The following is a 23092-nucleotide window of genomic DNA, read 5'->3' as shown; positions in this document are numbered from 1 at the left end:
AGTGCAATGGGAGTTACACTTGCATTATATGAAATCCACTATAAACACTAGGTGCCCCAAGAAGACAATCGTTTGGGGATGCAAAGTTGGTGACTGTTTCGGAGCTTGAGACTCCGTATCTTGATCACCAGTGTTTCATGACTTGACTACCACACTGTCTTATGCAAAGAGATGTGGAAAATATTGTGGAACACTCTTACATGAACTTGTCAGTATGGGAGCTGGGTCTTGAGGACTGTATGGGGAGCTGCAAGGCCCTGAACAATGATGGCAACATCATAATTGTTAATTGAACGCTGTCAGCTCTACGTATTGAGTGAAGTGTGTAGAGCACACAGTCCGAGTGGAAAATGCCACCTAGACAGAAGGAACTAATTCAAAATCTAAGTATTCTTTTAACGTAGCATTCTGTGTAACTTCCTATACACTTCAGGAAAAACAAACTGGAGGGAGAAAAGGGAGGGTCAGTTTTTCTGACATCATGGGAAATCAGCAGGGTTTTGAACCCTGCTGTCTGTTGATCTCTTGAGTTAACATAGCAATTCATAGCAGCAGTCACCTGTCACTCCAAGCCTTGAATTTCTGATTATATTACACAACTGGGCTTGTGCAAACGTAGAAATAGATAGACATGGCTCATGTGCTGCTGGCCACAGTTATCATGGGTATTGCTTCCTTCCCATAGTACACTTTATTGCTCCAGTCTTCCGTATGTACAGGACTATCCGACTTCATTCATAGGATTCAGTGGTCTGACAGACTTATTTCTAATGTTTTGTGCTGCTGACATGATGAACAAAAGAATTGTGCGTTGGTGCGCCCTTGTAACTTAACTGTTCATCACTCTGCCTCTTGGGTATTCATCTGGATTTGTACTGAAGACATACTCAGTGCCCTGTTAAAAGGTTTCATCCCTGTTGGCTGGTGGCAGAAAACTGACAGGCTTCTGAGAGTCTGTTACTTGAGATGCCTCAAGTTTGGGAAAGGCTGGAGGTGTAGACTGTGCCTTCCTCTTGAGCTTGACCCTGTCCTCCTGTTCCAGTTGCTGCCTCTGTTGGTGCTGATACTTGAAACAGGGATTGTTTATTGAGCAAGAGCCTTTCCATTCTCTGGCTGCTCAGGCTTGACTTACTGATTCTTTTCAAGGAAAAAAAACCAAATGTATTCATACCACGGAGCCCAGATCTTCCTGCAAATTGTCTGTTCACAGTGATGTTATTGTCTATGTGGTAAAATACTCATTAGCCCATAGATTGTAGGAGCCTCAATCTGCCTGACTACAGAGGCTTTTGAGTAGTGTGTTTATTAGCAAAATCTTGGTCTAAGTTAATTCTGAAAGGCAACTTAGATAAATTCTTCATTGTGATTTTTACTCGATTATGGTTTCCCATCTTGGAAAAAAGAAATAAAAAATTCAAGTTGCATGTAACTTGTTTAGACTATCGAAAGTCCTTTGGATTATCTAAGATGCCACAAAATAGCCTGACTGTAGTAGTAGCTGCGGTTATCTATTTCTGTTTGTGTCTGTCCTCAAGTTTCACATACCTAGGGCAATCCATCTGATCGTACCTGCTTGGTATGAAGCTCTTTGTGCACAGGAACTAAGGTGACTGAGCCACCAAGTAATCCTTTCTCAAGTCAGCTGCTTTTGCTTTGGACAGACATCAAAGAAATCCTTTGTGCCAGGTCACTAATTAGAGCCCTGTGACTATCCTATTTGGCTGTAGACTCCTATAATGAGTTCATTGGTATGCTCATGGTTCCATCTTTTGATACCTTTATATTTTTTTTTTTCCAGAATGAGATGAACAAAGTTAACTGTAAACTTAGTCTTCTGAAAGATAAGGATGTTTGTGTACACATTTTTTAAACATATATGAAGGGAGTAATCTTTAAATACATTCATACTGTATATTGTTCTGATACTTTCCCCATAATAATCTCGTCTGGGATTGAAAGAAATTTGCAAGAAGGAATGCAATTGTAAGATACATGTTTAGGTAGAGCATGAAGGGGAGGGGAGGAGTAATTGAACTGTGAAGTGGCTAAAGATTGTTCTTAGAAATAACAGTTCTTATTTCCTTCTGGCCTGCTACTTAATAAATAAATGAGGAAAACTCCAGACCCTCAAACTTCAGTTGCCATTCACAAGTTGAGCGTTATTATACCACAGCTAAAGATGCCTGTACATACACAACTGAGGCCAGACACAATTTGTAAGGAGTGGTAGCATTTTTTTCTGTCTGACCTCTGACCAAAAGAATGGTCAGACAGGTTTTTGAGCACATAAGCCTTTTCTCGAGTCCTATGAAAACTTCTAACAGCAGTCACTTGTTCAACTACTATATGTAAGACATAGCATCATCGTTTATTTTAACAATGTGGGAATTAAAGTCACTCTGGCTAAGTTGGTGTTTGGCCTACTTTTACTGCTGACAGTATACATAAATATTTCTTTTCTGATAAAGACTCGTTATTGGCATAGGCTAAGGTTGGATTGCTTTGCATCGTCACCAAGAGGTTTTACGCAGTTAAATGTTTTAAAGCTTAAAAGCTGTTAGAACAAGTAATCTTGTCTAAGAAGCTGGAAGTACATTTACAGTGGAGGTTTGCATGATTAATTTTTTGTATCAATTATCTTCAGGAATCCTGCTTGAGCAGAACTCGTTATGTGAGTTGCTTTTGTAATTGATGTGTGAAAATGCACTAAAAGTCAGATGACAGTACTTCACTAAGAGTAATAACCGAAGTTAAAATTCTCTTCCCTTCCAGTAGACTGTACAGCTGAGCTAGGCTTTGTAGCGACTGTTTCTTTCAGGAACTTTTTTCAGGATTGGCAAGAACAACAGATGTAAATACCATAGGTTTGCAACTTCCCCCCCCCCCTTCCCCCAGTGGTTTTGTTAGCTCTTGAAAAAGAAATTCCTTTGAAAATTAAAGAGGAGGTAACATTGTTCTCAGTGTATCATTTGGTTGTCTCCTCTCATGTGATCAGTCTTCACAGAACTTGTTTGCAACTGGCCAGTCAAGATCTTGTGTATTAAGAGACTAATGTGTATAGAGGAAAGTCAGATTTTAGCTATATCCTACCCTATCCTATCAACATGTTACAGCTGTCTTCCCCAGAGGAACAGCTTCAATGAAATTATTTTTCTATATTGTATATGTCTCTTTTTTCTGTAATATGAAAATCCATTTTTTTAATCAGTGTGTAATTTTTTCCCTTCTAAATGTGCTATGACCCTATGAAGACTGTTCAGTTTAACTATCTGAATTCCAATAAGATCTTAATGGACCGTCTTAATTTTCTTTGAGCTTCCATACCAGTAAAATTCAGCACATACAACACTTGAGGCCTTTCAATAGCAATCTTTACTCATAAATTCATGTCTAAATATTTTATTATCTCATTTGCTGACATTCCATATCAGAATATTTAGAATTTCTTAATGGCAGTTCCTTAATAATAAAACATAGCTATGATTTTTAACCTAGGGATTGTCATCTTCCCAAACTTAGAAGGATTTCTGTTCTGAAAGCCATAGTGTGCTCTTGGGGGGTGGTGGGGGAGACTTCAACCCCTCTAAAGATAAAGTTTCAAATAAATGAATTGCTGGGGAGTTGGATTCCAGCCATGAAGCCACTAGTGATGAAACCAGTCTGCCCACCTCGGATGCAGTGGAAAACTACAGGGGTTTATGTGTAGCTGTGGGTAACAAGCTTGTCTGTGCAAGGCCCCAGGAGCAGATTGCAGGCATGCGGTAGGTGGGGTGACAGCGTAAGAGCTTATAGCCAGGCTTTTTGGTACACCTTGCTTGTTCTGCACTTAACCACTACAGCAAAGTCATTTGAGTCATATTTTTCAGACTCGGTAATCACATTAATACAATATTGCTTCTATCATACAAGGTGCAAGCAGTGTGTTCCCACCCCCTCCTACCAAACTGTTTTGATTTCTCCCTCTCCCCCCCAAACATGTCTGTATTTGTTTCTTTCAAGGAGAGGGAGAGATGGAAAAGTGTCATTCTTTTTTGTTACCAATGATAAAATTTCCCAACTGGGCTGTCTTCACAGCTGGAGACACAACAGGCTTTCTTCTAGGAGTGATGCACTAACAGGAAATAAATAATTAGATCATGACTATATGTGGCATCAACATTCCAGTCAATTAAAAGCAATTGTACTTAAGAGGCTTACTCTGCAGCATATGATAAAGTGAAAATGTGCTCTCAAAACAGCTAAATACATTGCTTCGCTCATAGGTGATGCTTTTTTATAGTTAAGCTTACAACAGTACTCGAGGAAAAACCTTTGTAAGTTGATTTGGGTCAGTTATCGTTCAAGTTGATCTTCACTTGATTTTCCCTTTTTTTTTTTTTTTTAAAGCTATAATCCTAGTTGATTAATAAAATCACTTTACTCAAAGCCTGTTTTTTTGGCTTGGGCCTATTAGGTGGAAAAGAGTTGCAGAGCAACAGCACCCAGCAAGAAGTACTGAAAGAAATTACTACAACCCATGCTTTAGGCAGATGGTGATAAGAGCTCCTTTTGAGAGCAGTGTGTTTTATCCAGGAAAAAAAAAAACCCAAACCAGAGAAAAAAGTCCCCTGACTGCTGATGTGTGGAGGTTCTCCTGCAGCTCCATGTGCAACAGCACTCCAGATGGAAGCTGTGCAGCGTGGCTAGCTGTCGCTGTGTGTTCCACTTCCTCTTGCCCTCTGCTGATGGGTGGCAGTTGTCTAAAAATACTGAGCTTTTCTAAGCGTTTGTCTTCACCATGCTTTACATTGTATTCAGATACACGATTCAGGGCCTTTTGAAGAGGAAGTGGTTGGTTCAAGCTGGCTGCTGATTCTGGCAGGAGCTAGATCTACAATTTTGGATAAAGCAGTGTCTTCTGTTCATACTGACTTTGTCTTTGGATAGATCACTGGATAAATCATTGTGACTAATGGCTATAGCTGTTAATGGCAGGGTGAGCGTTTGCATGTAGACTTCATTCATACTTTAAAGCGTTGTAGGCTATAAACTGTCTAGTGCATTTTTTTCTGTTCCGCAGTAGAAGTCCGAGGGTGTAAATGAGTCACTTCCTGCATTCTCCTCCTCTGGGTTCATTTCTACTTGTCAGCCTTCAAAAAGGCAGGATTTGAATCTGTCATGGTGTGCCCAAGTTCCTTTTTTTTTAAGAACAAAGAAACAGAAATGCAATTGCAGTGCAAGGAGACATTGTGGTTAGTCTGAAACTAACCTATGCTTATTCTTGTTGCAATCTCTAGAAATAAAGGTGTAACTCTAATTTTCCCACTTAAGAATTATAACCCAAAACTTGCAAGTTGCCTTAAAGCACTTCAGTTTCATGTCTTCCCTTCTGATCCAATTAAAAATACTTTTATTTTATTGTAGTCATATGTAAAAGGCATCTAATTTTTGTGGAAGTAAATAAAAATAAGTAAAGAAAGGAAACCTATTTTATCACTTATGAAGTCCTAATATATCTTTTTCTTTTCAACAGGAACAACTGTACTAAATAGATTATTCAGCAATTCCAGTAGGCTGTATTACTCTACAAAGTGTGTGTTGCCCTTGTCCTGACTTGAAAATTACCTGCCTCAAACAAATGTACTATCGTATTTAAACAGATAAAGCAAGAGTAATAGCTTCCATCCACAGTAAATGAAAGGGTAATTTAATACTACGGTAGAAGGATTGCTCCTGAGTATTTCAATAATAAAAGAATGTAATAGGACGCACCCAGGTATCATAATCTAGCAGAGTCTAGCTGTCCAAGTGCTGCTTTTGATGCTCTTGGAACTTCTTCCCTTATGAACATGTGAAAGCACAGAATATTTTACGAAGGTTAGGCTAATAGAAAATAATAGGCTTTGAATATCAGTTTTAACAGTTATGGCAAGCTACAAAGTACTTTTTGAAAGAAAGTGAGAGGGTTGTTCCCCCCCCCCCCCTCCCCCCCCTTCCAGTTTTAAAGCTTTTATTTCAGCTTTATCACTCTCTAAGACTCCTCATAAATTGTCTTGGTCAAAAGCCCTGGAAGCTGGAGGGATCCTAAATAGGTCTAACAAGCAGTGTTTAAGGATAGGTATCGCCTTTCTGGAATAAAGATACTAAACAGGTAGAAGTATAAGCTTTGTTAGTTGTTACTGCAGTTAAAATGTCAGGTGCTAGTCTCTACTGAAGGGTCTGTTTCAATACCAGTGGTATGTTTTAGAGGAAATGCAGCAAGTTCAAAGTTGTGCAGTGAGATCACAAAGGTTGCCTGTCTTAATTGAATTGGTTCCTCTGTAGCCCGAGCTGATGCTTAGCATTAGATGGAATATAAATTCATATAGCACAAATTATTTTTAAACGCAGGAAGGCACAAATTCATGGAAAAATGCTTGACTTCTGAGGATGAAGTAAACAGCTCTTTTACCCCCAAAATTTCAAGGCCAGGGAAGACAGCTTTTCAGAAGACCTGATACATCGGTGGAAGTTTGTTCTCATTTGTTGTTAAACGAGGATCCAACATGGAGCTAGCATTTGTGTGTCTGATAGTGCTTATAGATAGATACTTAAACACCTACATCTTTGTGTAGCCAGTAAGTTTTTTCAGTGTAGTAACCTTCCACCATGCATGCTGATAAGCACCGTACAGGAGGCTTTCGGATTTTTTTCTGCCCATTGGTTTTGGAATGAAAATAGAAGTCTGTAGAGAGCAAGCCTGGAAATACCAGCAGATACTTTTGAATGTTGCATTGCACAAACACTTGGGAAAACATTGCTGTGAAGCAAAGCTGGAGATAAATACTTAAAGGCAGGTGTGTGTCAGCCTCTAAATATTGTGGTGGAACTGCCTATCCTAACAGGAGAATAGAACTTGCATTGTTAAAATGTAAAATTAATTGAGAAAGCTTTGCTAGACTTCGGTATGTTATTTTTGTATTAAACAGAAGCAAGCTCCCAAGAAATGCGACCCAGAGGTTTTCTTTGTCTGTCTTCCAGTTTATACATCTCAAACTTCATCTAAAATTAAAGAATAGGGGGGAGGTGAAGGTTTTGAAAGGCTAACTCTTACCGTGCTCACTAGCAACAACAAACAAAGCTGATGTTCTTTGGCTCTGCAAAATGAATGGAGTTACTGTATGTGTGTTATTGGAAACCCTGAGGATCTGGATGTAAGGATTTTAAAAAACCCAGACGGGTACTTTTTCCTTAAGTGTCTTTCTGAAGAAAGACTGGGAAAATATTTCTTCAAATTTTATGTTCTCATTCTCCCTCTCTCTCTCAGAGGACACTTGATCTCATTTTTCGACATGATTTTATTACACATTTTTTGGTGCCTGCTAGTAATTTCCACATAAAAATTTTCTTTTGCTGTATTGAGAAGTTGTCTCTTTAGCATGACAAAGTTCAGTGGAAAACAGTTTTATGAATATTAAAGCCTGGAAATAGTCATTGCTTTAAGCTAGACTATGAAGGTGTGTTGCCTTCCTTCACATATTTTATTTACATTTGTGTATAGCTTTAAAAAGCTACAGTCTCTTCTCCTCAAGACTGAACCTTAAGTTGTAAAGAAGATTATACTCTGGAAAATGTACATGTTGATTCAGTTTTTTGTAAAATTAAATACCAAATGCACAAGAGTCTGCCAGTCTGAACAGATTATGAGAGATAACATGATGCACAGCATCAGTATGAGTACCAAAGCTTTTATTAGACATGTAAGAAATTGGCATCAGTAACTTCAAGGGTAATTTCGGGGATCAGAGAAGCAAACATGGATGTAGAAAACCACTCAAAGAGGCTTTAGTGCAATAGACTTACCACCTTGCTTTTCTGTCATTTCTAAGGGCAGACAAGTATCAAACTTGAAAAGGTCAGAGATCCTTAGAGATGCACAAATTTTGATGAGGAAGCAGAACAGAAATTAGTGGAGGGATTTGAAAGGAGGGGGGGGGAGGGAGTGGAATATGGCTAAAAGTATCAAGTGAAGTACCTTTTCTTGCACTAGTTCGGTGTACGTACAGAAGTCATGTAGCTAAATACAAGCCTGCACATACCTACATAGACAGCTGTTTGCAAACAAAAATAGTAACTGTGTGCTGTGGTGGGTATCTGAACAGCATACTAATATGAGTTGTGCATTGCAAAGTAGATGGCATTCCTGGGTGACGTTTACACTGTCTTGAAGACTGCAAGTATTTGAGGTCATATTTGCAACTTATTTGAGAACTTGCAAGATAAAATGCCATATTCCTGTGACTCCTTTCCCATATCCCAGGGTTAACCTGGTGCTTTGGCCATTTCAGAATGGCATCAGCATGAAGCTGGCATGGCATGGAGAGTCCTTTTATTTCTGTGTCTCGCTCAGAATGAGGGGGACAGTTCCGACACACTCTTCAGCCAGACCAAAGAGCATGTTATTTGAGACTGGATAGGAAAGATAAGCTTTCTTCTGCAACATCAGCATCAATGTAAAATGTCGGAAGAAAAAGTTGCTGAGAGATTATTTGGTGCTGAGGCTATACAGAAAATTGAGGTGGAGAGATCAGTGAGCAGACATATAGTTTATGTAAAACTATGTTTTTACATGAAGTCCATATCCAGTGTAATCCTGGTCCCTGGAAGTGACATTTAAGGGGTATGCTGAAAGCAGGTGTTGGTAGTATTTTATTCTAGCAGATGTTCATTTAAAAAAAAAAGGTAAAATAACCATTTAGCTTGTATTCTCTTGCTCAAGCACTTAGCAGATGGTTGCCCTGCTGGAAGCCTTTCTTGTAGACGTTTCCACTTGTTTGATACTGTAGTGTATCAGATAGTATCAGTATATAGGGAAACTGTGCGCATGTTTGTATATGCAGATTAAATTACAGCCTTTTCAGTGTTCTAAGTAGTAGGGGGTTTTTTTGTTACTGTGACTCATTGGAGTCACTTGTAACAGTATGCTGTACAATCTGATGAAAGATCCCACATTCGACAATAAATAGCTGTTCTTAAGCCACATGGTTCATAGATATGCTTTGTCTCCAAGTACTTCAAATACGGGGAATGATTCTAGGTTCCTTCCTTTTTTTTTTTTTTTAAATAAAGCGTGTCACTCTATATGAAATAAAAAGCACTTAAATTATTTACATATAGCACGAATGAAACGTGAACCCTGAGAGTGAGAACCATCTGATACATAGCATGTTGTGTGATTAGAGGTGAGAGAATCCAAACCAGAAAGCTGTTATTCTTTCTTGGAAGACCTAACTTGGCCTTATCTAGGCTTAGGTTTTAAATGTTCCTTAGTTTGGTGCCTCTGTTGCTCAAAATATGATGCTATAAAAATACATATATGTAAAAATTGTTAAAATAGTCCAGTGGTGGGAGTACAGGGCTGCAAAGCAGAGTATGTGGCTTCTAGTTCTCTCTTCACTGTTAACTTTATGGAAGATGTGTGCATTATTTTATTCATTTAACTTCAGTGTGATTGTGTGGGACCAAAGGTGCAAGCCCAAGTTTTGTATCACTTTCAATCAGAAGAGAGAAGTAGATACTTTTCAGGGGAAAAGGGGGAAATTTCAGAGCACTTGATGCCTAAAAATAGGTAGCGTGAGGTTTTCCTCATGTGAACTGGCCGTGATCTCTTACCCTTATGTTGCTTAAGCTTTCCTCATTTGTTATATGTGGAACAGGAGAATACTGTGGTACTAAGATGAGAAGGATGTCCTGGTGGAAGATAAAACGTCACGGACATAATGTTATTTCAGTCAAGTTCTGTCATCACATTGCTATCTTCTGCTCTGGTATCCTTTCTCTAACATAAGAGGATTATATATATATAGATGGGTAAAGCAAGTAGGGCTGATGGTTCTTGAACCATTAATTAATTGTAGAACTTTCCAGATCACTTTGGCAAAGTGTGCGGGTTGAGTGTGCAACTTGGATTTCTCAGGTTGTTAGATCAGTAACTAATAAACTAATTGCATTTCAGAATAGTTCTGTACTGGTTTTGGAGTTATATAAAAAGCCCTCATAGATATCCCTTAAGGGGAGTTGTTTGAAAGTTTAATATCTGAGCTCAGCGGTTTGTATTCTCTTTCTGTTAAGTTTTGAAGGATATTCTCATAATCTGGTCTTTGCCTGAGGTGTCAGTGTCCTTAAGTTCTTTTTGATTACTGTATATGCAAGAGTCGCCATTAAAATTACTTTTCTGTGGCCTGGTGCCATGTCAAGAATCAGATCTTAGTTTCCCAACTCAAAGATCATCACAAGTTTCATGATCTGCTGGTTTCAATTAAGCTTCTGAAGGAAACGGTCCTGCCGCTTGCTACTTTTCCTTCCTTTTACTTCAATGCTTACATTGCCCCACAGCAGACATTACCAGAGTAACCAAACTAATCCATCAAAACAAAAGGTTAGTTTTTAGCAGTATCATTTACCCAATCTAGTGTATTGTACAGTCACACAACTACTTATGGTGGCACAAAAAAATGGTGTGAGGGGCCAGGAGGGCAGGGGAGGGCAGTGAAGTGCTGGGTGTGTACCAGTTTAAATTTATCTGGTAAACCACTTTATAAATAAAAGGCAAGAGATTGCAGATGGACAGATGGACATGCAGCAGAAAGCTATGAAGCAACGGGAGGGAATGTTGAAGCAATATTTAGGTAGCAGTCAGACTCAAAACCCAGGAAAAAACAATTTTCTGTTTGCTTGTGCAATCCTGGTCCAGTTCCTATCTCATATGCTGAATGAGGCAGGAATTCCAGTGGAAAAAAAAGATGTAATTAAAGCTTGTGCATAACTTGTTCGAGTGGCCTCAGGTACTCTTATAATTGCGGCAGCCTAAAAATAGTGAGTGCTACCAAATGTCTGTGTAATGTGTGGTTATGGTTTGAGTTACAGAGAGTACTTAGCTTTTCACCCACAGCAGTATCTTCCCATGTCACCAGGCATCACTCCCTCCCAGTCAGTGCTTTGCAGAATGCCTAGTTGATTGAGCTCCTCTTTTTGTGGATCAACAAATGGCTATTTCCTACGTCCAGAAGAGCTGCAGTTTCGTTCTATTTTCAGCATGTGAAACCACAGAGATTTACCCCAGGAATACTATTGTCCACCTCAGGTTGCTCTTCCTTGTGATCTGAATGGGGTTTTTTGTGTTAATAGCTATAATTTTACATAAATGTCTTTTGATACATGTGCTAATTTGCTTATGAGACAAAGCATTAGCATTGGAGGCTGCAGTGCTTTCCATGAGCTATGTTGACTTGCCGTTGTGGTAATTATTCATGCTCTGACAGTAGATGCATGGATGGCAGATGTCCATCATTAATTGGTGGTGGGAATGGAGCTAAGATACTTTTAAGCAGTGAGCTGTTCCTCATTTGGTATAATATTGCTGCATCCATGAATTAGATGAGCAGTCGTGGGTTGAAAACATTAGCTGATATAACTTATTTTCTCAAAATTGCTGTTATCTCAGCTTTTGCAAAGCCACCTCTTGAAAGCAGAATACTGGAGTGACTCTGGTTGTTTTCAAGTCTGTCTTTGTTGCTCACTTTGTGGTTCAGGATCAGGCCTTGAGCAATGCAGCCTGGCAGCTGCAAACCGTAGTCAATGAGGTTAAGGAATAATATACGAAATCCTTAGTACAGTGCTGAGAAAAGGACAACTAACGGTTGCAGATGAACAGATAATAGAATAAAATGTGGGTCTACCAAAGATGGTGCCACAGCAACTTGGGTATCTCCCGAGTTCAGTAACAGAGCTTTTGGACAAAGGAAAAATGGCAAACTTAATTCATCTGGATTGAGGCAAAGTGTTTAACAAGATGTGCTGTGGAAGTTGTCTTGAACTGTGGAAGATACAGATATACAGAGAGATATACATAGTTTAGAGCTGTCTGAAGAGGACAGAGCACGAGTTGTACTGAAAAGGTGCTTATGCTGAGCAAGTATTTCAGCTGCCGTTTCTTCGGGCCTGGTTTAAGGGCCGGTGGGTTTTAGCTGCTCTTGCACTTGGGACTGTTACCGCGGCTGTCCCGGCGAGGCGGGGTGTTGGTACCCGCTACAAGCAAACGCCCGACTTGGAGCCAGGGACGCGGGCAGGGGAAGCGCGAGTGTGGGAAACCCACGGAGAGAGATGCCAGTGTATCCGAAATGCTGCCGCGTCCTAAAACAGCACAAGTAATTCTGGGCTGGCTTAGGCAAAGGTAAAGGTGATTGTAGCTAATGCACCTGAGCTTGTGCAATGTTTCCGTTATCCATCTTGGACCTAGATCTGAAGCGGGCTGGGAAGAGCTGTTCGAGCGGCACAAGAGGCGGAAAGCTGGTGCCAGGTGGAGCACGGCGCCTGGCAGGGTAACCGCTTGCCTTCCCCGGGGCGTCCGGCCGGGGCAGAGGCGTCTGTCCCGCCGGCCGGGGCCGGGGCCGCTGACCCCGTGCAGCGAGGGCTCGGGGCCGCGTCTCCCCGTGGGGCTGCCGCCGGGCGCGCCGTGCGTGCTCAGGCAGCGCTGGGCGAGACGGAGAGAACCGATCGGGTGCGCCGGCTCCGCGGGTGATTAGCGGGGCTGGCGGGGCGGGGCGGGCGGAGGCGCTGCGCCCGCGGAGGGCGGCCCGGGCAGGGCAGGGCCGGGGCGGGCGGCCCGCGAGGCCGTGCGGGCCCGGGCGGCGCCGCGGCGGGGAGCCAGGCCCGCGGTGCGGGGCGGGCATGGGGCTCCGGCGCCGCTGCCTGTGAAGGGCCGCAGCTTTCATGGTGAGCGAGGCCGCGGTGGGGGTGCGGGCAGCCGTGCGGGCGGGGCGGGCGGCTGCTGGGCGCTTGGGTCGGGGGCAGACGGGATGGGTGGGCGCGGACTTTAACGCGTGTCGGTAAAACCAGCCTTGGCCCCTTTTAAGTCCCTCGGCTGCGTCTGGTAGAGAACCAGCTTCCCGGGAAGGGGATCCCTTTTGTGTGAGGCGGGGCGGCGAGACCCCGCCGCGGGTGGAGGGCGGCGGCACGGGCCCCCCCAGGGGCTTGGGCTGTTCTAGCACCGAGGCAGCTAGCCGAGAGCCGGCGGGCGTGCTTACGGCCAGCCGTCTCCCATCCCGTGCAAGGCTGCTAGCCGTGGAGCAAGAGTCGAGCCGGCTGTCACCTAGCGTGAATATTTCATATTCGACTTCCTCGGAGAGTGGTTACCTTTAAACAAAGAGAGCCAAAACAAGATGACCTTGATAGAGCAGTTTGTGTATTGCAGGTTCAATTATGCTGTGCTGCTGGTCCCCGGGAGGCTCGGTGCGTGTGCGGAGTCACACGGCCCTCTCCCGGTTAGCGCGGTTGATCTTTGAGCACTTGCCCTGTGTTCTGGTGGGTTACTTGCGTTTCTTCGTAGAGCTGGTTTAGGATCCCTTCGCAGGTTACCTTCTCTGTCTTGAAGAATTGCGGAGGATCACCACAGCTTGAGCTTCTTGCATCTCAACTGCAAAGCTCTCAGGTTCCACCCAGAATTAAACTTGGTTTTGGGGGTGTGTTTTTCTGCGGGGTTTTTTTTTTGTTTGGTTGGTTTGGGTTTTTAAAAGGAGTGCTTTAATCTACAGCACATTCTCTTAGAACATCTTCAAACCCTAGTTCAGCTATTGTGGCTGAATGCTGAATAGGTTACGACGAAACCTGGAAGAAAGCCTAAGTGATTTCAGTGATAAGGATGTATTCTAAATCATAAATGATCAGCTCATCCTAAATTGATCCTAAAATTAACTTGCAACCATATCAGGTTAGTAACCCCTAGTTATAGTATAGGATTTAAATAGATGGCTGAATCATTTGTACATGTGAGAGATTTGAGTCTAGTTTAAAAAAAAAAAAAAAAAAAAAAAAAGAAAAAGCTTAAAATGAGCTATTGTGTGGTTCAGCCTATTGCAGTATGCCTGTATGTGCAAATACTTCTACTTGCTCAGTCAGCAGATACTCTTAATATGAGTTTGTGGAGGCTTCAGTCTGCTTCATTGCTGTATCATACATTGTGCTCTGTTCAAAATTGCATTCTCTTCTTACTGGAATAAAAGATCATTTTCAGGAGCTTTTGTCTTCTGTGTGTTTTGGGCACTTTGTTTTTTTGTTTTTCTTTTGTTGGGATTTTTTTGGGGTGGAGTGGGGGGTTTTTTGTTTTTTTTTTTAGTTTTCCCTAATTAAAAAAGTCTTGTAAATAACAACTGTACCAACAGACATTTTTATTCTTTTTTGGCTACCACTGAAAAGGATGAAATTACTACAAAGGACTCGTAATCTGATAAAATGTGCCACTCCCATTTTTGTGCTGGTCTGGCTTCTTTACTGTAGGGTAGTGCTGACTAAAGCATGTCAATGAATACTTGCTGAAATGCAGGGTGGGCTTTTGCTCTTTAAGAGGTTTGAATAACTGTACTAATATGCCAGTACTATAACTAGCCACCCATATTCCAAAATAAAACATTCCTTAACCAAGAAATTCTTGGAAGAATTATATGCGTAGTGCTAGTGTGGAAAACGTTGTGCTTAACTGAATGAGATTTCCAAATTATTTCTTCTATACGAAATAAAATCCCTATTGCATCCCAGTGTTTACAGTTTTTCTCACCTTCCAAAAGCAATTTTGCTCTGCAGTTGGCTTTTGGTGAAAGAAGACCCTGAAAATATTTTTTTTAAGCCAAAATTAAGCAGTTTTTCTGGAACCTCTACTGTAATAAGCATTGGGTGCATGTGTTTTAATGTCAAGTTCTGTGATGCTTTAGGGAGATCAATATATGATGATTTCTGCATATTAGCAGTTTCTTGTGGATGCTGGATGGTTTTTCTTTCACTAGTAGTGTCTCAAAGGAGTAAAAACATTAGATTTAGGGACAAGGTTCACCTTGTCTGTGGAAGCAGTAATAGAGGTTAATATTTGACTATGTTAATTTGTGAAAAATAGCTAATAAAAAAAAAATCAGTCTCCTAGTAGAAACTGGGAGAAAGAATACCTCTTTGCTTCGTTCATGTCAGCATGGTGGATATACTCCCCAGGGAATGGTGCAGCTGAAGCACGTTATGATCGTGCACTCACACACTGGTCACTATCAGCTGCTTGCAAGGAGTTATTAATGCAAGAATAACGTTGTAGCTCTGTGCATATGTGTCGATCACAGTACCTTTTTTACTATATTTCTTTACTTATTTTCTCACCGGAGGTTTTTTTTAGCGAACAGCTTTGTCAGCATCAGCACTATCCCTTTACTAAACAAAGCTAAGTACTATTCAGTAGTTGAAATACGTTTTTCTTGGTTCTTTTCCTTGTTTGCAAACTGATGTCATGCATAGCAGTATTAACTGGTATTAATGAGCCAGACATTCCAAATTCATGACAATGTTTCCCGTCACAGCAATGCAGGCATCATAGGATTGATTGTTGAGACAGTGCCCAGCTAACAAACAAGGAAAAAGAGAGTTTTTCTCTGTCCTGAGAGCTTCACAGACCTGCACCCGTGAGTCCCACAGAACTAGCTTGAACTGGAATTGAATTGTACGACACAGAGTAGAAAACCACAGCCGTGTTGCTCTGTATTCATGTTTGGTTTTCATCCATTCTTTTTTTTAAGTTAGTGTTGGAGGAGAAGGCCTTTCTGGAAGTGGTGGGGATCTAAACTGGTAGGTTTTAGTTTCTGAATGATCCAGGCTGTTCTGATTGTGTTGGAAAGGTTGGATCTATTGCCCAAGGAAGTTTTGACATTATTGACAGGTTAGGTTGAGAGAATCTGAAATCAGTACCATTTGAGGAGCTGTTTGTGCTAACAGGAAAAAGTCCATGGCTGGAACACTGTTCATAGTGGTCATTTGTAATGGTTAGTTTTCACAGTATAGTTTCCTTTTTTTTTTTTTTTTTTTTAATTTTAATAGAAATGGTATAAACAAGCTACACATGAAAGCAGATGGTTTTTGGAAGTGGCAAAATTCATTATGAAGTTGAATGTGAAAGTATCTGTAATACAGATTTGGTTTTTCTGTAGGACTGTTTGACCGTGTTTGTTGTTTGTATATCACTCATACTTTGAATACTTAATATTTGCTATAGTATTTCAAGCTTTTGAGTAAATGGGAGTTGTATAAAGGTTGTTTCATCCCATTAGGTCATGGTTTCGGTACATTTTCTTCCAAAACAGTGTTTGTTAGGAAAAATAAAAATAGCATGTAATGCCAAGTCCTCTAATGTGGATCATAGTGATACAGTAATTAAGGGTGGAAGGACCTCTGAGGACCTAACTCCCCTCTCAGAGCAGTCTGCTTAGACCAGGTTCCCAGAGCTCATCCACCTGAGCTTTGAATGCCTTCAAGGTGGGAGGTTCCACCACATCTCAGGAACTTGTCCCAGTGTTTGACTACGTTCCTAGTGATTCCCCGCCACCCCCCGAATTCCCCTTGTAGCAGTTTGTGCCTGTTGTCTTCATGTTCTCTATGCAAGTGCCTCAGAGACACGTACTCAGCCTTCACCATCCTGTTATTGCTGTCTACCAAAGCTCCCTACGAAGCCTTCTCCTCTGAAGGCTGAACAAGCCCAGTTCTCTCAGCCTCTCTTCGTGTGTCACTTGCTCCAGACCCTGTCGCCTTTGCTAGTTTTGCTCTGGTGTTTCAGTGCCTACATTACAAACACAAGTGAATACGTATGCTTTGCTATGATTTAGGATTGTTGTACTTCAAGGTGTCATAACAAGTGTGGGCTTTCTGTCCAACCATGATTTTAATCTTTTTTTCTTGCCATCGTTGAACTGTTGCATCTGAAAATAGCTTAGGTAGGAGAAATCTCACGATGAGATTTAATTAGGACAAGGAGCTTGTGGTCATTTTTGGCTTCAGTTTGAAAACCACATAAATCAAAACAAGAATATTTTAAATAGGTCTTATTTTATACCTCAGATAGTATCTGCTGTTTATAAGTCCATTCTTAGCAGTACTTTGTAAAAGCAGGCTGCCAGTCAGAGGAACTTAAGATGTTTCTACAAATAGAAGAAATGGAAGAAACATCAAAACTCACTCCTGAACATAAATTTTAACATTGTTTTCAATTCTGAGGTTGCTCTAGTTGGAAAGCTTTAAAGGGACTGCAGTTGGGCAGAGATGCGAAAGCATTATCTTGAAGACTTTTGTAGACCCTGTTTAAATTCTCATCTGCATCATCTTGGTGTTCTCCACTCTTTTAACTTGCCCTGTCTTTTGCTTGTCTAGGAATATGAAGAAAAAACTGGACGAGCTCACAGACCGCTCTCTCCTAAACAGAATGTGAGGAAGAATCTTGATTTTGAACCACTCTCCACTACAGCACTTATTTTAGAGGACAGACCAGCGTAAGTTTTGGGAAGTACCACAGTGAGGGCCCCTTTAAAATTAGGCTAGCAAAGCTTTTCTTACTGTTTGTATTTGATTACTCTAACTTAAACAGATGATTTAAAATTTAAAGTAGAATTTTTTTTTCAGGCTAGCAAATATGAAAGTGGGATGATAATGAGAAAAAGTATTCAAACAAAAGTAACCTTATTTTATAACAACAGCAATAGCTTTGTATGAAAGGAGGTAATTAGGAGAGCAGAGCTCTAGTTTTGAGTAATTCTAGCTTCTAAACATGAATAAGGGATTTTTATTTTCTCTGAGAGAACATAAGCATAAAAATGAAGCTGGTATATGCTAAAGAAACTGAGAAGCAAGGATACAGTGTCCTGTTTACACAGAGAAAGACCACACCTCCATAAATAATGAAACAATATAATGATTGTTCTGCAGTGGGTTCAGCATCACATTTTAAAGGTTGTCAAGTACTTGATAAGTTGTTTCATATTTCTGTTACTGCAAGGAGATTCTTGCATATGTGGACTAACTCTGTAATGATTTACAGGCAGCTGCTCTACCATGGTTTGCTCCTGAATTTCACAAATTCAGTCGTGCTTAGTCACTTTATGAATGGTACCCAGCTTTACAGTCATGGCGTCTGCATTTTTCATATAGCTGTGCATTGGTGTAAAGAACTGGCATAACATAGGTCTGTGTTTTCATCAACAAATCTGTATGAAGAATGCTCATATCAAAGTCGTCTAGTTGTAGGGTCATTTAAGACACTTTTTAGCTCGACTGGTAGACTATGTGACAAGACTTCTTGGGACATCTAGAACAATATAAGAGTAATTATTTGTTACAGCAGTTTTATTGTGTACAGCCGGAAACAATACATACTAGCTTATTTGTTGTATTTAAAACCTGTCTGTTAAAAATCATTCCTCATGTGAGATAATCTGAGAAGTACAGTGTTCAGATAGATTGAATTAGTGATACATTACAGGATAACATTTAGATTTTGCTTTCTTTCCTACTGTTGATAGACTGAGGAACTCCTAGCAGAAAAGGTATTTTTAAGATTCTAGACAATTGAATCATCTTTTCTTTTGTCTAGTAGGGAAAACGGCTCTGGACAGCTGTGCTGTCCTCTGATGAATCTTTCTAAAGGATCTTTTTTAATTGTTTATTTACAGTTGGCATACTAATTTTTTTTACCTGTTAGGCTTTAAGTAATTTCTTTTTTATTTCCTATGACAAAAAGATTTAAGACTTCTGGAAGAAAAATGCAGTGAGATTTTTTCCGAAATGGCTGCTCTTGATTTTGCACTCACTTGTAGGGTTTAGGTAAAACTTTCTAGGAAACATCAATAAATATTCCATAGTCCCTCTAGGTTTAACTGGAAAAATCTTAATAGATGCTAAGCATCATCTCACATGTATGGTGATGTTGTTAAGAGATAGGACAAGTAATTTAAGTGGTGGAATTTAAGATAGCAGAACTTGCATTGTTTCATCTGGTTTTCCTTTCCAAACTTTCTCTAACTTACTCCATTTCTAAAGACTTGGATTTTAAAAGATGCTGGTCAATTTACATAAATGAAACTGGAAAAGAGTAGATTGTTCTCTGTGGTTAACAATGACACTAATGTGAAAATCCACTTTTCTTGTTCTTGTAACAATCTTGATTTAAAAAAATATTCATAGGCATGTATCACATGGCTATGCATACATCGCAGGTAATATGATTATGTAAATAGTAAAGCATACTACTATTAATGGTGGCTGTTGATGGCTAGCAGCTGCCTTATGTGTGCCACCTTACAGGAATGTGAAAGTGAATTTTTGCATATCTTTTTTTATTAACCAAAGATACAAACTGTCCTAGGAATACAATACAGTGTTCTACAATACAGAAGAACAAAATACTTAGTCATTTCCTGTTCTGATGGTTTGGTGATCGTGTAGTTGTATGAGATGCATAGTGGTTATGTTAATTACAAATATGATTAGCTTAAAGTTAATGTGGTTTCACATACGAGCATGTCTATTTGTATGGCAGAGATGTTACCAGTTCAGGCTTTAATCACAAATCAAAATGGCTATGTTGATATTGATAAACAGAGAATACAGAGGATGACTCCAGTGCCACTTGTTGCTGTAGAAGTGAGGGGGAAGAGTTAAGCCTTTAAAATAGAAATGGGGTCTCAGAGGGCAGAGGGGAAAACGAAGCTGATGTAGGGAGTCGTTACTGCATGGGTAAAGAAAATTGTGGATGTAACTCTTAAATGAGGTGCACAGTAAGAGAGAGTATGGTCTTGTATCTTATCTGTAGAGATCAGTTTAAATCAAAACTACCAGCTTGGTGTACCAGTATATTCCCTTTATTTATGAAGATCGGCCTGTGGGTTCACTTGGTTTAATAATAAAACTGCTGAAATTACCGAACATAAGGAAATTACTCAGCAAATTTTGTGTATAAAAGTAGTCGTAGCTGGTCAGTGTTCTTTCCTTCTCTTCTGCTGACTCTGGCAAAAAAAAAATTCTTTCAAGGATCTGTTGCTCTACTCTTTGATCAAATATTTTGACAAGAAGCAGTATATGCTTTTCTTTTAGAAGTGTCTAGAATTTTCTTTAGACAGGCTTGCCAAATTTAAATGCTGATTATTATTATTATTATTATTTAAATTCAAGGAACCTCCCTGCAAAACCAGCAGAAGAAGCTCAGAAACACAGACAACAGTACGAAGAAATGGTGGTTCAAGCAAAAAAAAGAGGTAATGGAATTTCTTGTCTTCAGAGGAGAGAAGTAAAGTTAAGGGGTATTTCTAAACCTGAAATGCACTTGTGTCAGTCTGTTGCTCTGTAACAGAGAGATCCGTATCTCCCGTCAAAGAAGAATCAATCCAGAGAAGGGAGAGGGCCAACGGTAGTTTCAGTAAAAAGCCCCATGCCAAGCTGGAAAAGAAAACAATCCTAGAATCCAGCAGGAAATAATTTTTTAGTTTGTAACTCTTAAATAATTGAGTGGCACCTGTTTGTGGGTTTAAAAAACTTCCTAACATACTGAAGTAGATTATCAGTCAAATTAGTGAAGACTAGACTTATTTAGATAACTGCAGGATATTTGATAGTTTCATGTTGGGAACAACCTGTTGAGGCTGTGGTACATAAATACATAATTTTACACATAGGAAAATGTACGTAGTTATATTCATTTGATAATGTCTCCCACTTAAAGTTTACAGCTTTCCCAAGGTTTTGCTCATAATTTCTTGTCTGACATTGTTCACAGAAGTGTCTCAGCAACACTGTACCGTGCACATCAGGTAGAGCTGACACTTGTGGTTTCCTTCTGCTGATATTTTTGACTGTCTGGGTTTTCTAATAAAAACAAGCATTGCAATAATAAGAAATTTGGACTTGTGGAAGTTTTGTGTCCAGTGAGAACTGCTGGAAATATTTTTTTTCCATCTGGCCAGACCCCTGAGCCATATGAAACAGTGGGAAGGTGATACGAACACAGGACTTGCTTGCTTTCTGCAGTTGACATGTTAGAAAAAGTATCCTCTTGTGATTTTGAACATCATACACCTACCAGTGAAGTTCTAACTTCATGTGACTCCCATGTTAGCATATCCACTTAATGCCTAGTAGTCCAAAGAAGTTTCTCTGCTCTTTCTTCGCATGTAGGATAGATGGTTTGGGAGAAATGGGATGATGCTCAGGTTAGGCAATGGGTCAGGTCCTTCTGCTGTCTTCACTGGACTGGAGTATGTCATTCTGTCCAGATAAATACCCTGACAAACCCATTTTCCCAAAAGCCACCCCAGATGAACAACTTTGGAGAGTGATGTATCGTGTAGAGGTCAGGAAATCAAAGAGCATAAACACCCTCTTTTGTTTAGGGAAAAATTCAAAGCCTGCATTTAGGCAGGCTTACAAAGAGCTCGTATCAAAGCTGAAAATACTAGGAGGCAGTTGGTATGGTTCTGCTCAGGCACAGCTTCTGTTGGGCTTTAAAATGGACCCATCAGGCTGTGTGTGTTCATTCCAAAGACCTTGGTCATGGTACTGTTGTTCTTCACTTAGTTTTCCTTGCCAGGTCAGCACTTTCCTATGTTGTAGACAGTGTGTGTGTGCACGCACAGGTCCTGTATTTCCACTGTGTTGCTATGAAGAGTGTCTGCCTACATTTGTTAAATTGCATGTCTAACAAATTTGCCTGTGGAAAAAATAGTAGTTGATGATGCAAGAAGAAATACTGAGTGATAATGCAAAAATGTAAAATTTATTTAAACTAAACATGAACAATGTTTTCTTTTTAATGAACTGAAAGGGTTCCAGTGTGTGTGTGTATATATATATCTATTTCTGTATCTTTGTGATGCACGACTCTTAGATTAACCATACACTAAATAGCATCAGAAGTGTGGCACTTGTGATTTCCTAACAGTATATCTACATCATAATTTACAAAGACCAACGCATAAGAGTGGAAACAAAATACAAAATTTGTATTATCTTAGCCTGTATTTTTGAGTCTGCCATAAAAAAGGGGTGGGGCTTTATTGGGAAATACTCTGATCTGAACTACTATGTGGGGCTGTTGGCTGTCAGAGGTGCTAATTCAAAGTTACTAATGTGGTTAGATGTGAAGGGTCGAAGGAGCCATGTATTATCCAACTCCCTTTGTCCCATCCATCGAAAATGAGCCTTATGCATAGTTCCATTTTTTTCTTCGTTCACATTTGGCATCGCTGCTTAGCTTGCTGTATGTCTTGGAAATTTTTAGAATTTCAACAGTCCACTGTACGTTTAGGTGAATATAGTGTGTTTTTACATGGCTATAGAGCCATTAATAGCTGACACTGAATATTTGGTTTCTGGTTTTAACTTAAAAAGGAAATTGCTTTTCTGCAGAGCTTAAAGAAGCCCAGAAGAGAAAGAAACAACTGGAAGAACGCTGTAAACTGGAAGACAGCATCGGCAGTGCTGTTTTAACTTGGAACAATGAAATCTTGCCCAACTGGGAAACTATGTAAGACAGTATGTTATACTGACTTTTAATTAAAATTGCTGAGTCTGTATCCTGAAGAGAAGTTACAAAGTTAGCAAGTATAATTTTAAATGGTCTTGAAAGCTTTTGTTTGAAAGTCGCTTTTGGGACAGCTACAAATAAAATGAGCAACATATGTTTCATTATTTCTACAAGGTGGCTGGAAGTGATGCAGTTCTTATTATTTGTCTTTAATTGGAGTTCAGGATATTCAGAAACTGTGAAACACTGAGAAGTGATCTGTGTTAGAGAATGGAAAAGCAGAAAGCATAATGCTTGAACACCATGCATTTATCAGAAATGATCTTTCCTTGACTACTTGAGCCGTTGATGTTATAATATCAGATGTAGATTGAAGTACATGTATGGTATTATGAAGCCTCTGTAATTACAGAGTGGTACACCTGCTGGGATAATCAAGTGATGGAAAAGAGAAGTAGGGAAAAAGTTATTTTAAAAAAATATTAAGTGCTAAAAGATTTGCTACAAAGACACAGCACAGACAATTGGTAAGCTACCTTCACTGTCTGGTTTTTCATGGATTTTGCTAGTCATCTTAAAAAACCAGCCCCCACATGAATATAACCACCACCACAACAAAAACCAACCTCCGCAGCACTCACAATTGCCATTTGCTTAATCATGGAATTCAGTTGTCCTGAGCATATATGTTAAAAATATGGATGGAATTTGTTGGAAAATGCATTTCTGGAGAACTGAAGTAATAAATTAAGTATAAGTAAATTG

At 39.9% G+C, this 23092-nt stretch overlaps 1 protein-coding gene across 3 annotated transcripts in view; it reads left to right on the top strand.

Moving 5' to 3' along the window:
- TBC1D14 (TBC1 domain family member 14) overlaps positions 1–23092 on the top strand; it is a 76999-nt gene that overhangs the window by 25844 nt on the left and 28063 nt on the right. For 2 of the 3 annotated variants that reach the window (XM_075499713.1, XM_075499715.1), the window contains 3 exons: positions 17188–17306; positions 19981–20063; positions 22210–22327. In XM_075499713.1, coding sequence (XP_075355828.1) covers positions 17188–17306; positions 19981–20063; positions 22210–22327 — 320 coding nt within the window. Of the gene's footprint in view, positions 1–12595; positions 12733–17187; positions 17307–19980; positions 20064–22209; positions 22328–23092 lie in introns of those variants that run through there. The other variant, XM_075499714.1, reaches the window with a different exon arrangement.

Source organism: Mycteria americana, chromosome 4, assembly GCF_035582795.1.
Source record: "Mycteria americana isolate JAX WOST 10 ecotype Jacksonville Zoo and Gardens chromosome 4, USCA_MyAme_1.0, whole genome shotgun sequence".
Lineage (NCBI taxonomy): Eukaryota > Metazoa > Chordata > Aves > Ciconiiformes > Ciconiidae > Mycteria > Mycteria americana.
Note: the sequence above shows the minus strand (reverse complement) of the source record. Positions and strands in the feature narration are given on the sequence as shown.